This window comes from Erpetoichthys calabaricus, chromosome 17, assembly GCF_900747795.2.
Source record: "Erpetoichthys calabaricus chromosome 17, fErpCal1.3, whole genome shotgun sequence".
NCBI lineage: Eukaryota > Metazoa > Chordata > Cladistia > Polypteriformes > Polypteridae > Erpetoichthys > Erpetoichthys calabaricus.
The window spans coordinates 75,591,608-75,607,304 of record NC_041410.2 but is presented as its reverse complement, the minus strand read 5'-3'; the positions used below and the strand labels follow the sequence as shown (position 1 = coordinate 75,607,304).

At 37.7% G+C, this 15,697-nt stretch overlaps 1 protein-coding gene across 2 annotated transcripts in view; it reads left to right on the top strand.

Annotated features, from left to right (window-relative positions):
- LOC114667836 (zinc finger protein 850-like) overlaps positions 1–15,697 on the top strand; it is a 111,794-nt gene that overhangs the window by 44,469 nt on the left and 51,628 nt on the right. Inside the window, exon 2 of one of the 2 annotated variants that reach the window (XM_028823338.2) lies at positions 7,572–12,484. The exons of the other annotated variant lie outside the window; for it this stretch is intronic. Within the exon in view, the coding sequence (XP_028679171.2) occupies positions 7,572–11,503 (3,932 nt within the window). The 3' untranslated portion in view covers positions 11,504–12,484. Of the gene's footprint in view, positions 1–7,571; positions 12,485–15,697 lie in introns of those variants that run through there. 2 annotated transcript variants of the gene reach the window in all.

Here is a 15,697-nt window from a genome sequence, read left to right as displayed (position 1 = left end):
GGGTTTACCTTTACATTCTGTTTTTAGGTAATGTATTAAGCTGAGTTTGCAACGAAATTAAAGTGCTTTGGGAGCATGCTGTATTTAGGGTTGAAACTATAAAAATAGGCATTTAAAAAAAGGCATTTTTTAACCACATCCAAAAGTCACGGTTTTTCACAATTCGCAGGTGCTCTAGGAACATAACCCCTGTGAATTTTGGGGGTGTACTGTGTATACAAATATATACAAATATACAATAGATATGTAATTGGTAGAAAGGTAGAGTTCTTAAACAGCATAATTTTTAAGTCATTAAAGGTAAGTCCAATGTTAAGTTCATATGGCTGTGGAGGACAGAAAAAATAAAAACTCCATACAAGTTTTTTTTTAAATCTGCCGGGGTTCCAAGGTCTAAAGACCAGCCAATCGTGTAGCACAAATATACTTAAGTCATTCCATATTGTTTCTTTAGGCCTTGTCCTAGAGAATTTGATGCACTGGGTCATTCTCATGGACAGCTGAGGCACCTGCCTTCATTCAAACATCATAGGGGGCTGCACAAGGCCTTATTCAGATGGTGATGAAAAAAACAAAATAAAGCATGAAAAAAGTAGACATTAATAAAGATTGTAAATCAATAAAGAATATGATAATTTCAAGAATGTGTCGTCTATTAGTAGAACTATAATATAGTGTATCTCTGGGTAAAGCATTTAATATTTTTGTTATAGAATGGGAAAGGCTGGCTCACTTTTGGAATAATAAGCAGACTACTATCAGAAGATCTACGGATATGACTTGGAACATGGGAGACAGGCATTTCCAAAATATAGAGAGGAGCAAGATTATTTAAAGTTTTATGTACATTAGCAGTATGTCAAAGTCGATTGTAAAGAACATGGGTAACAATTGTAACAACAGGTACAGTGCATCCGAAAAGTATTCACAGCACATCACTTTTTCCACATTTTGTTATGTTACAGCCTTATTCCAAAATGGGTTAAATTAATTTTTTTCCTCCGAATTCTACACACAACACCCCATAATGACAACGTGAAAAAAGTTTACTTGAGGTTTTTGCAAATTTATTAAAAATAAAAAAGCTGAGAAATCACATGTACATAAGTATTCACAGCCTTTGCTCAATACTTTGTCGATACACCTTTGGCAGCAATTACAGCCTCAAGTCTTTTTGAATATGATGCCACAAGCTTGGCACACCTGTCCTTGGCCAGTTTCGCCCATTCCTCTTTGCAGCACCTCTCAAGCTCCATCAGGTTGGATGGGAAGCGTCGGTGCACAGCCATTTTAAGATCTCTCCAGAGATGTTCAATCGGATTCAAGTCTGGGCTCTGGCTGGGCCACTCAAGGACATTTACAGAGTTGTCCTGAAGCCACTCCTTTGATGTCTTGGCTGTGTGCTTAGGGTTGTTGTCCTGCTGAAAGATGAACCATCGCCCCAGTCTGAGGTCAAGAGAGCTCTGGAGCAGGTTTTTATCTAGGATATCTCTGTACATTGCTGCAGTCATCTTTCCCTTTATCCTGACTAGTCTCCCAGTTCCTGCCGCTGAAAGACATCCCCACAGTATGATGCTGCCACCACCATGCTTCACTGTAGGGATGGTATTGGCCTGGTGATGAGTGGTGCCTGGTTTCCTCCAAACGTGACGCCTAGCATTCACACCAAAGAGTTCAATCTTTGTCTCATCAGACCAGAGAATTTTCTTTCTCATGGTCTGAGAGTCCTTCAGGTGCCTTTTGGGAAACTCCAGGCGGGCTGCCATGTGCCTTTTAGTAAGGAGTGGCTTCCGTCTGGCCACTCTACCATACAGGCCTGATTGGTGGATTGCTGCAGAGATGGTTGTCTTTCTGGAAGGTTCTCCTCTCTCCACAGTGGACCTCTGGAGCTCTGACAGAGTGACCATCGGGTTCTTGGTCACCTCCCTGACTAAGGCCCTTCTCCCCCAATCGCTCAGTTTAGATGGCCGGCCAGCTCTAGGAAGAGTCTTGGTGGTTTCAAACTTCTTCCACTTCCGGATGATGGAGGCCACTGTGCTCATTGGGACCTTCAAAGCAGCAGACATTTTTCTGTAACCTTCCCCAGATTTGTGCCTTGAGACAATCCTGTCTCGGAGGTCTACAGACAATTCCTTTGACTTCATGCTTGGTTTGTGCTCTGACATGAATTGTCAACTGTGGGACCTTATATAGACAGGTGTGTGCCTTTCCAAATCATGTCCAACTAACTGAATTTACCACAGGTGGACTCCAATTAAGCTGCAGAAACATCTCAAGGATGATCAGGGGAAACTGGATGCACCTGAGCTCAATTTTGAGCTTCATGGCAAAGGCTGTGAATACTTATGTACATGTGCTTTCTCAATTTTTTTATTTTTAATAAATTTGCAAAAATCTCAAAACTTTTTTCACGTCATTATGGGGTGTTGTGTGTAGAATTCTGAGGGAAAAAAATGAATTTTATCCATTTTGGAATAAGGCTGTAACATAACAAAATGTGGAAAAAGTGATGCGCTGTGAATACTTCCCGTATGCGCTGTAATTCCATGTCATGTATTTACGCAAAATATAGAGCTGGATAAGAGCTTTAAAAGAATAGATAATTTTTGTTCAACTTAATATTTAGGAAGATATAGCAAGTCAGTCATAATTCCACCCCACCTCAAGAAGTTCAAACGTTGTTAGTTTAAATTTCCTTTAATATTGATCCATGTGCAATTTCAGTTCAATGGGTTACTCATATGACCAAATCAGCATACCATGTTTTGTTAAAATCTGTGACGATGAAGTCCAAGAGTGTGATGATTTGACACAGAATTACTAAATTACTAATTTCTAAAACTAGTGAGATGTACCCAAATTTTCTTTTTCTGGTTAGGATTCTTGCTAGTGCATTCTGAAATAACTGAAACTGGTTGTGTGTGGTTTTTTTTTTTTTTTTTAATAGTACTATCTGAAGTGCATTATAGTAATATAGTTGACTAAAATCAAAAGCCTGAATTAATTGCTTAGGGTCTTTAAGTGTTACTGAAGGTTTAACATTTGCAGTGTTTCGTAAATTGAAAAATTCACTGCTGGTAACGTGTGACTTTAAAGTTAAGGTTGGCTTCCATTTATTACACCTTTATTTATTTATTTATTTGCAAACTTCCACTTTGACTTTTAATACTAAGGGACGAGGTTTATTCTAAGACCTTAAGTGCTTTCATTTTTTCAATAACTAAGATTTCTACACCTCTTTTGTGCAGAGTATTATTTGTTACAAGCTATGGTAGACTATAACCATTAAAGAAACATCTGAAGAGAGAAAAGTAGGATAATTGAAGCTATGTATATTTGATTAATTTGGAGTGTGCTTAGGGTACATGTCAAAACTCTTCCCACAATGGCTGCTGTAAGCAGACAAGAGAATGAGAAACATAATACTTAACCTCAGGAACATAGCACCAAGAATCTATAATAAAATGCATCACTTCCAATTTACTCAGAAGACACTTTTTTAATTTGAAAGCTTTGCTAGGTCCAAGTAGATGTATTCAGAAAAGTTTTAAGGCTTCTGTTTTCACTTTTGGACCTTGGCCCCATCAACTCCTATTTTAAAACATAACAACAAGTTGGGTATTATTTATAATGTATGTAAAAAAAGCTTCACTTTAGAACAGTATTTTTCGTTCATATTAATAGACACCGTTATTGTGAAGAAACCACGTTAACTTGAAAAATGAAAAACTTATCCTTTAATACAACCTTGAGGTGCTTCCATTCGGTGGATGTTGGAAGTGTTCCCACAGTTTATCTCTACCTTTGGCATGTTAGATTTCTTTGTTTTGAATCTAGTAGTTTTTGCAGCTTTGAATTTGTTTTTTTTTTTGCTTCTACATTTAAAAAGAAGCAGTTTGCTTTGCCATGCTAATGCATATGGTGCCCAAGCATTTAGATAGTCCAGCCTTTCCCAGGGGTGTGACTAACACAGTCTGATAAAGCAGATTATGTAAATCTTTTAGTTATTAACAGAATGCATCAATAACATGAAAGTTTTCTACCATTTGCAGAAACATCAGAAGGTAAAAAGCAGTTACCTTTGACCCAGTACAGTAGATCGTGTCCTCATTTATGTTCTGACATGTGCATTTATACTGGTCTCCCAATAATTTTGTTTTTTTGTGTAATAACCTTACCTAAATTGAAATATGCAACAGTACAAGATTGTGTCTTTAAAGCAACACATATAATTTCATATAATTAAAGTAATGCACTGATGTCAGTTAGTATTTGTATATTTGCGAGGCCTTCTCAACTCTCACTTTTATCTAAACTTTTTCCCATTGTTACTTTTAAGGGAATAGATGCAAGGCACTACTTCATATAGATTTCAATAAATGTGACATGCAAACTGATAGGAAAGTCCCTCAGGTGCTAGCAGTACATAAAATGAATATACAGTGGAACCTCGGGTCACGAACGCCTTGGACCATGTACAAATCGGGTTACAACCAAAAAGTTTGCCAAACTTTTGCATCTGTTCACGACCACACACTCGGGTGACGAACAAGCCAGTTTCCCTTCTGGTTCGTATGCGCCGATGATTTCCACACGTGTTCAGTCTCTCCCTGTGCAGCGAGCGAGAGAGAGAGAGAGAGAAAGCAAGCGTATATATATTTACATACAGCTTGTACGGTCCGGAACAGATTAATTGTATTTACATACAATCCTATGGGGGAAATTACTTTGGGTTGTGACCAGAGTTTTGGAATGAATTATGGTCGTGACTTGAGGTTCCACTGTAAATTGGATATTATTACCTGTGTGCTATTCAAATTTGTAAGCAATTTTTGGATTAAAAAATATAATTTTGTCATGTCTCATTTCACTTCTCATTTTGTCCATTTACCACAGAGTGCTTGCTTAACAGTGTGAGTCATTGCACATCTGAAAAAGCATGGGGTTATATGAGAATTAAGTGCACCCATGTCCATTTGAATGGAGTTTGTCAAAATTAATAGAATGTAAAGTTTAAACAGATCAGATTTTGGAAAATACCTTGTAACAAAAGAGGTATGAATGCCAAGTAAATATAAACTCTGTGATATAGAATTGTATCTGCGAAGAAATTAAGAATAGCATGGTAAATTATCTAAATCATTAAGTTTAGAGGATAATCTGCTAATGTACAGTAAAAAATAAAAACAAACTACCTAAATGAAACATTACTAAAAGCTATATTTATTTTAAGCCATCGGCTTCACTCTTTCTTCTTTTTGCCCGGGTGTCTGAAAGCCTTTTCATTTACTTGTACTCCTGTTATTGTAGTTATTCAGGTCAGCTTTTAAAACAAAACTGAAACTTAAGTGCTTCCCACAATGCTCTGCCCTTTTAAAAGTGCAGACCATTAAACTTAACACTGCTACACATGCTGGATGCTTTTATTATCTGTTTCGTAAAATCAGAGAAATATCTACCACTTACAGTATCTGCTGACTACCAATCATGTCCAAAGAGCACAAAAAAAGGATGCTACTTATTTCTGGCTGTTCTTTTAACAGTGAAATCCCTGACTCCTCTGAAAATATTTGTAATGCCGGACCACCTTAATTTTACTCTCACCTCTTCATCACTGTACCAATTGCCTACCGATAATGTCTTTGTTTTGCAAATGTGTCAGTTAGTTGCAGGCAGGCAATCTGTTATCCCATCCCTCACCGAGGCAGCTGAAGTCAGACACAGAATTCTCACAGCTGAATCTGTATCTGGGAGTGAGGTGTCTTGAATTGTATAGGAAAGTATATCGTTATTTTAAATCCATACATTTCATGTGTGTTCCGTGTCTACAACAATCTGTGCAAGTGTAGGATTATAGAAAAATTCAGTTTTTTTTCTTGAATAAACTTGTTTCGTTGATTTGTTAGAAACTCAAATCAAATGCAGGTTTTTATTATAATAGTAGTAATAATGGCAGCCCAACCCTCTAAACATGGGGATCAAACCAGCAACATTTTAATTACGAAGCAGCAGTTCTTACCCCTGCACCAGTGAAGCAGATATCTGCGAGAACACCACATTTCCACTGTGAAAGACGAAAACACACACATGCATGCAGACATCTTTACTTCGTATCGATTGATATTTAGGCTTCAGTTTTCACACATTGGCAGCAACATGTAAATTGAACAATTTATTTTTCTTCGGTTTTATTCTTGAATAAAAGCACACTTGTATTGTTATACCTTTTGTGGAAGTGTTTATTTGATATTTGGATTTAAGTCTTCATACATTACTCACTTCACATCAACATTTTGCCATTATCACTATAACATGAAAACATTTTTAGTTATGTGTCAACATTTCTTGCCTCACATTTCCTGTCATCCTACATTTACACAGATCATTGTAGACATGGATTTCAAATAATGATATATTTTCCTATACAATTAAAGACAATTAAACACACCTCACTCCCAGATACACAGACTTCAGCTGTGAGAATTTTGTGTTTGACTTCAGCTGCCTTCGTTGGGGATGGGATAGCAGGCTGCTTGCTTGCAATGAATTGACACATTTGCAAAACAAAGGTGCTATTGGTGGGCAGTTGGCGCAGTGATAAGGAGCTGTGAGTAAAATCAAGGTGGCCCAGCATTATAAATATATTCGCAGGCTTAATGGATTCAAGAGTTAAATCAAAGCTAGATTTCATTTAATTTCTCTTAACTGATTTAAGTTTCTAAATGCTTTGTTTTTTTACCTTTTAGCAGTTGCAAGTCATTTAACAATAAGATATAAATAATGCAGAAATAAAAGCCTATCTGGTGAAGCTGCCCGAATTTGCTATCTGTGTGTGTTTGTCATGTTTAGGAAGAAGTAATTGGGGGAAAAAAAAGATGTCTTCTAATTAGTATATTGCTCCAGCGCACTAAACATTTTGATACTGTTCTTTGAAAAGGAAAATCTGCAACTTTGGAACTGTCTTGATATTTGTGGAAAGGAATTACTAACTCTCAACTTTTTCCTAATCAGAAGAATTTTGCTTCTACTAAGAAACTAACAGGAATTAAACCCACAGCCACTGTGTGGTTCCAACTACTCAGTATATGAGAACTTTTCAAGTTAAATTATTACACTTAAATGTTTTTCCTAGGGAATTGGCTGCTTGAAAAGGTTGACAAGTGTTCTTTATTTTCATGTAATCATAACACGTGGGCTCTGTCTTAAGCTTTGTTGAAAAGGTTTGATTCCTTGACTGTAGCTCTTGATTCCTTCTGTCAACACATGTGAATATTACAGAAGATGAGTCTTTAGTAGTTAATTTACTGCATGTGATTAAGAGAAACAAAATATTTTCTAATGATTAATGTGTTGGTATTTTTTGCTTTTTACGTTGCTTTGATTTGTAGGTTTTCTTATTTGCTGACATTTCAGTTGATTTGTAAATTTCTAGGTGTATGTTCACTTTAATGATTCAATACAGCTCTTTGCCAGAATTAATTTGTAGTAACTTATTTACATGCCTATTTATATTATAAAGTTTTTATAACAGCTGCATTTGTCTCACATTATGTTTCACCTTTCTTTTGTAGGAATAAGATCTTGGCACTTCAAGGACTGTGAATCAGACTTTGAGGAAAAGTATGAGATTGTCAGTTCTCATGATGGCTCACAATTAGATGATTCTTCTGGTGAATATAATTATACATTGATTAACAGGATGGGGAAGAAATCATTGACTTGTGGCATTTGTGGAAAGTTTTTCTCTGGCCATAGAGGATTTTATGGGCACATGCTCTCCCACAGAGAAAAACATGTTAAAACTGCTTATGCAAATAATGAACGACCATACAAATGTGATGAATGTGGAAAATCTTACCAGTCATTTGGATTTTTCCTCAGTCATCAGCGCTCTCATATGAATGCTATGAAATCAGTATTTAACGATTTGGCCCAGTTAAAAAAGAAATCCTTTGAGTGCCTGTATTGTGGGAGAAGCTATTCTCGGGTATCTGCTTTGGAAGCTCATCAGCGATGCCATGCCGATGTAAAGCTATTCAAAGCACTTAACCCAGAAAAGCAGATGCAGACTAAGACTGAAAAAAGATTTTCTTGTGAAGAATGTGGAAAGCTATATTCTACTACTGCTGGCCTTAATGCACACCGCAGATACCATTCTGAAATTGAGCCAAAAGTTTTTATCAGCAAAGAAAAGGAAATATTTAAGTGCCTGGAGTGTGGGAGACATTTCTCTTCCAAAGCAGCCATGAAAACCCATGAGCGTTGGCACAGTTACCGTAAGGGTTTAAAAAGTGGAACAGAGGACAATTTGAGTGAAGCTAAAAAAGAAAAACCTTTCAAGTGTACGGAATGCGAGAAGAGCTACTACTTGGTGACCTGTCTTGAAAATCATTATCGAATGATGCATGCTGACATCACACCTTCAAAATCCTTTCTTCATCAAGTGGGTCAGTTAGAGAAGAAATCATTTGAATGTCTAATTTGTGGGAAACGTTTCACGCGGGCCACAGCTCTTCAGTCTCACCAGAGGAACCACTCCAGCTGGGAATTGTATGGTTTTGCTGAAGAAGACTTGGAAAACTCATCTGAAGAGGAGGTTATAGAGAAGAAAGACCGCACCTTTGTTGCCAGGCTGGTAATCCCCAAAGGTGTAAACCAAGAGGTTACCACAAATGAACCTGTGCTTGACTCTCCGCCTCCACAAGTTCATTCACGTCCCATGGAAAGAAAAAAACGCTTTAAGTGCCTTGATTGTAGAAAAACTTTTGTCAGTAGGTTAGCACTGCAAGTTCACCGCTATTGGCACACTTGGAGACTGAGGCCTCTAAAATCATGTGACACTACTCTTGTTGACTCCAAGAAGCCATTTCAGTGCAGTGAATGTGGGAAAGGTTATTACTTTCTGCAGTCTTTCCGCAGTCATATCCAAAAACACAGAAATGGGAAGTCATTGATGCCATTTTTGTTTCAGTATGAGAGAGCTCAAGAGAATTCTTCTGAATGTGCTGAATGTGGAAAACGTTTTTGTAAAGCTTCTACATTGCAATTGCATAGACAGCTTCATGCAAAGAAACTTGTCTGTGATGTAAGAAGAAACCATTACAATTGTAGCAAATGTGGAAAATGTTATAATTCTGTGGAGGCTTTCTCTCAACACCAAAAGTCTCACTCTTCTGATGGAATTTCTGAAACTCATGAAAACCACAGCAAAACCGCTCAGGTGGATCTGGATACCAACAACATGGTGTTGGGTGATAAGCCATACCCTTGTAGGGTTTGTGGCAAGGCATACTGGACGTTTGGGGCATTGTATCGTCACAAGAGATGCCATGTGAAACAGAGACCTCTGGCTTTCTTCAATTACTTCAAGTGGCGAATATTCAAGGCCAATATCTGCCCTTGTCCTCATTGTGGCAAAATCTTCAGTCTGCCTGCTGTACGTGAATGCCATATCCAGTTGCACAAAAATGAGAGTAATGGTAAGCCACTCAACTCAAAGAAACTCTACAGCTGTACAGTTTGTGGAAAAACTTATACCTTCTATAAATGCTTCAAGACACATGAACTACTGTTTCATAAGACTCTAAAGTCATCAGAATTATGCCACCAGACCCCAGTTTTGGAGCGGTCATATGAATGTTCAAAATGTGGAAAAAATTTCAGTCATGCATCCTCCCTAAGCTCTCACATGCTGAGCCACCTTGATGCAAATCCTGAAAATTTATATCAGTGTCCTGACTGCAAGAAGATGTTCAGCAGCCGAATGGCAGTTCGTTCACATCGTCAGTGGCATAAAAGGTCTGCTAAACTTTTAATGGATTGTAAGCAACCAGTTTCATTATCAGATGCTTCAAGTTTACATAATACTATTGGACCTTTAATAGCTCCTACAGCTTTAGTTACCAATCCTGTAAGCCATGTTTCAAGTGAAGGGAAAGTACAGTCCTCTGAACAACTGCCAAGTATTGTTAAGCTGAAACAGCCTGTTAATCAGGATAATACAACTCAACCTTTCAAGAGTTTTACAATTAAAATTCCGTTTTCACATTACCTATTTAAGCAATCTGTTTTAAAGGACTGTAGCAAATCTGATAAAGATCTTTCAGAGCCCGTTTCCAGGTGCCTTGATTGTGGAAATTGTGTTGGGGAATGCTCCGAGTTCTGTTCCCATAGACCTATGAATCAAAAAAAAGAATTAAATGAGTCCACCACAGCAGATGTACATAGAAACATGGAAAAAACTGCTGTTGATAGTGGCCCATACAAGTGTATCGTGTGTGGTGAGGGTTTCTTTTTTGTCTATGCACTTCAGAAACATGAACTTCTTCACAAAGAGGCTATATTAAAACTACCCAACCATGAACCTATACCATCCAAAGAGGTGGGTTCAAGTAGTTTTCAAAATGAACCAGCCCAGGGAAGTTCTCTTCGTAAGCAGTATCACTGCTCTGATTGTGAAAAAACATACTGCTCTAGAGGGGCCCTCTATAACCACAGGAAGATCCATGCAAATTTAGGCAGTGTAAAACTATTAAGTAAGCAGGCTGAAACTTTAGGCAAGGATTCTTCCACTTCTCAAAATCAATCTGAAATTTTAAACAAGTCTTCTTCCTGTTTTCGAAATGGTAACTCTTCTGAGACACCTTCAATGTTGTACATGTGCTTGACGTGTAAAGCCAGTTTCCGCTCACCTTTGGATCTTAACAACCACATAAAACTTCATTTTGGTGATAAAGGGGATACCAATTATAAACAGAAGCCTGATGAGGTAATGCAACCCAAGCAATGTCCAATCAAATGTTACAAGTGTGGAATGTCCTTTACCAGTCTTCATAAGCTGAAACTTCACAGGAGTCAAGCAAGAAGCAAACCTTACTGCTGCTTAATATGCTGCCGTGCATACAATAGTGAGAGTAGTCTCCAGAGGCACATTCCGAGACACAGCTTAAAGCGACCCCATGTGTGCAAATATTGCAACATGCGCTTCAGAGTTCCTGCAGAGTTGAGTTACCATGTCAACACCCACACTGGGGAGAAGCCCTATAGTTGTATGCACTGTAGTATGACATTCTCGCATCGAGGAAATCTTTGTACACATTTGAAAAAAGTTCATGGCAATGTACCATCCAAGATGGTGAAAACCTCTTTGTCAAGTTCTGCAAACATCCTCAATTGCTACAGGTGTGGTCTATGTAAGAAAGTCTTCCGCTACCCCTCAGACCTTACTCGTCACATGCTTATACACACTGGAGAACGACCTTTCAAGTGTAAATCTTGTTTCAGAACATTTAAACAGAAAAACAAACTGAAATATCACGAATATACATGTTCCAAGCCAAATAGCAGTGTTTGTGAAAAGGAGGTTAAAGTAAATCAGTTTTCTTCACCGTTACCACCACCAAAAGACACTACTGTTTTCTGTTGTACTGAGTGCAAGCAAACATTCACCACAGAGCCAAGTCTTCACCAGCACTACATTCGACATGCAAGGGGAGATCTTTGATATTTTCTTTGTTTCTGTCCTAACTGGCACTGGTTTCATCCAGTTCTACTCTTCTGCCATTGTTTTCAGAAAATTAGCTTACTCATCGCTTTCTTTCCAACAAGACACCATTTAAATGGACTCTCATCTACTTTAGTGATAGGTTTTTCTTTACAAATGTTGTTTTTGATTTCCTTAAATATTTCTATGAAAGATTTGCCTTAAAGAACACAGTTTTTGAATCCTTTCACAGATCTAAACAATAATTGTAATGAATGAAGTAGCTGAAGATTATTATTAATTAGTTTAATTATGCAAGTTATTTAATCGATGAATTTCAAGAGGCAAATTGTATTAATTGTTAATAGATTTTGCACAAGTCTGTGATTTTCTGTGATAGCTTGTCATTTAATTCATGTCAAAATGGAACAGAAAGCAGAGCCCATCAGTTATTTAGTTCAGTGTATTGTTAATTTAATTTTTTATGTTTCGTTTTGGCCTTGAAGCATTGAAATGTGTTTGAAAACTTAAGGTTTCTAAACTTTCTTTAGTCTAGAATGTAACAACAATATTTTAGTCTTGAGCATTGCTCTTCTAGCTTTACTAGGGGGCTTCGCTCGCCAACCCCTGGTGTTGGGAATGACAAAGAGCGTGATGTATGAATGAGATATAGAATAGTGTGACGGTGTAGATGATGCAAATAGAAAGCAAACAATAAAGTGTGTGGCACAGTGTAAAGGTTTATTTGAAAATTTCTTTGTACACGCCGTTTAAGTGTAAAAGGTAATTCCAGCTCAGAACTTGTAAGGTCATTTAAGATGGTTATTGTTGTGATCAGAGTCAAGTTTGTCAGAGCTTAGAAAGAGTTGTGTCTCTCCAGGAAGTAATGGAATGACTTGGGTATTAATGTTTTCCACATTAATATTTTTTGGACATAATATAGTGCGTTGTGTTAAAAGGGGCATTTGGTCTAATGAGATTGCTGTTCCAAATGTCTCTGTAACTAAGTCGTCGCAGATAAAGGCTTGAGGAATTGTAATAATATGTGGCTGAAGTCCATCTGTATTGGTGAGTGTACCATCTCTCAGTTGTAATAAGCAATTGTTATGATCTGGTTCTGGACATCGTATCTTTTTTACTAACTGTATCTTTTGAAAGCAATGCCAATTGTCTGCGTATTTTAAGGTGCACTGAACAATAGCTGAGTGCATGGCATCTGGAAGAATAGCTAATCACTGTCTAAAATCTCCTCCTCATAAAAGTACCTTTCCTCCAAATCGAATATTATTATTCATAAACGTTTGTAGAAGTTTATGAATGGTGTTGAGTAAGTGACTTCATGCCATTGAACATTCATCAATAAACAACATTTTTTCAAGACGGATGTCACGTGCAGTGCAACCGTTAATGTTCATAGTGGATACCGATTTGTAGGATCTAATGTAGTTGATAAAGATTTCACTTTCAGGTACATCGTCAGTTATAAGCTTCTGTAGATATTCAGTATATGAATGTAAAGAAGGCAGTCTAATTTGACCCTTTTGACAACAACGTGTAAATGTATAACTTGTATTGCCAGTTGTTTCTTCAGGGAAGTGAACTGAATGACAATGATTGCAAATGACATTCATTAATCCGAATGAATTTTCCTGGTGTATGTTTTCCTTGTGCTGTTTGAGAGGCGCGTTGTTGCATGTGTAGTATTTGGGACGTGTTGTTTTGGAGCTGTAATCGATTTGCCTGTGCTGTGTGAGAAGCCCGTTGTAGCCTTCGCTGCCATTAACGTATGTCTGAGACGGGAGGTGTTTCGTTTTGAATCCGTGCCTGTTGCGATGCAGCAGTTTGATTGATAGATTGCGTCATGTGGATCTAGGATGTAGATTTGTGCATATTTGCGTTGTTGATTTGTTTCAGGGTGCACTGTTCCAATGCGATGCAGTATTTGTGCACATATGCGAAAGCAGTATGGGCCATTGCCTTTTGGTGGCCTGATATTTACTCCGGTATATGCAAAAGCAAATGAACTATTGTAGGATCTAATGCAGTTCATAAAGTTTTTACTTTTAGGTACATCGTTAGTTAGAAGCTTTAGTTGAGCTTTGCGTTTTTGGAGTCGAGACATTTTTTCTTTTAGAAATATGGATAAGTAATAAGGAGTATTGCACTAACTGTTAATATGGAGCCTTTTCTGCGGTTGAACGGTTAATAGTGCCTTATTGTAATGAGATCCACCCATGCTGCATAGCCGTCTATTTTGTTGTTTCTTTCGTGTTCGTGTGTTTGTTCCTGTTATCATTTCCTTTTCGTTTTGTACCCGTGACCGTGTATTCATGACTTGTTTCTTTCTCAGCATGCGAAATATGGATAAGTAATAAGGAGGATCGCAGTCACTGTTAATATGTTTCCTTTTCTGCAGTTGAACGGTTAATAGTGCTTTATTGTAAGGAGATCCACCAATGCTGACACCTATGCTGTCTAGTGTGAAGGTGTTGATGTTCACTTTAGAATATGTGGCTTTGGGTGTCACTTCTTATGGATGTGTGTGTGTGGGGGGGGGGAGGGTTTGAGGATTGTTGTCACGCGAGCGTCTTGTTTCTTTTTGTGTTCCTGTGTCTTGTTGAATCCCCCTCTTTGTGTGTGTCCCGTCCCTTGCTTGTAGGGTCTGTGGGGTGGTTTTGTGTTCTTTTTTTTGTGTTCCATGGGCTTGTTGAATCCCCCTCTTGGTGTGTGTCCCGTCCGGTGCCTGTAGGGGGGGGGGGGTGCCTTGCTGTTGTGCGCGAGCCTCTTTTATTTTTTTTTTTTTTTTTTTTTTTTTTTTGGGTCTAGTTTCGTGTGCAATGTGTTTCGTGCTTTGCTTGCGTTTGAATACTTTTTTATGTGCCTTTTCCTTTTTTCGGTGCTCTTTGCGCCTCATTTCTCCATTTTTCCTGTGCTCACTCCTTTTTTCTGTGGTCTTGTCCGCCTCTCGCGGCCCCTCATCCGCCTCTCTCGCCCTCTTTTGTCCGCCTTTCTCGGCTCCTCAGCCGACTCTCGCGGACTCTTTTTGCGCCTGCGCAGTACGTCTTTTTGCAGCTACGGCCCATTGCCGGATGTGCCTGCGTCCATCATCCGGTTTAGCATTCTCGGTTAGTAATATGGATTCCCCAGTCTATGGCTTATGGATTTGCCACTTGCATACAAAGCCAGAAGATTTTTTTGTTGTTGTTGTTTTTTACTGTATTAGATCTGCTGTATCTAATATTACCACACGATGGTGCAGTGTTTCAAGGCAAACTGTGCTTAATAGTTTAATTCCTTAATCTTTCAGTCTGCATGAACTTGGAGCTGGTGCTGGACCTTAATAGCTACTTGATGCAGTGAGCTTACTAATTAATTTAACTGATCTAAGAAACTGTGTGTCTTATTAAAAATTTGTATGTATGGTAAATTTAAACACTATAGTCTAATATTAATGGTTTCATTTATTTGTGACTGATTTTACTATCTCTTGAACCTTTAAATGTGTACCTATGAGTATTCAACAATATACAACTAGCATTTGTATACTGTATGTAGAATAAGCAGAATTTTGCAGAGTTTTTCTTACCAAAAAATATGTATTTTTATTACGTCATTTTGAAATTAACTTGATTTGCCTTAGACATAAATTTTCAAAGTACAGACAAGTTGAAACCATTATGAGGGAAAGAATGGTGATAGTGAGTGCATGTGAAATGGAAACTGAAGGTTATAAGAAACTCTTGAGTTATGCATGAAATATTTCTCAGGGTGTGAATTGACAGCCAGCTTACAATGGAAGACACCTTCTTGTCTGAGCACACTGCATAAAGCTTTAAAAGTTTATTTCAAGATACCTTTGTATTAAGAATGTATTAAATTGTAAAAATGTGTTGAAAATAACTTTACATATGCAAATAAATTTAATGGTATCTATTGATCTAATAAATTTAACCAAGGTTTAAGCTATAAATTTTCACTTTACCAAATGAACCATTTTCCATTTTAAACACTTTTTTGAAAAGTTGTACTGTTAACATTTAGATCTACTAAATGTGATATTTTATTTGAAGGTTCTTGGAATTGTATGGAAAATGGCACAAGACCCCTTTATTCCCTTATTTATTTAACCACCCACACAATAAACCAGATAGTATGCCACCGGTTAGATGGGGCCTACCCCAGCAGCTGTAAGAGATATAAAATCAAATGGGAATC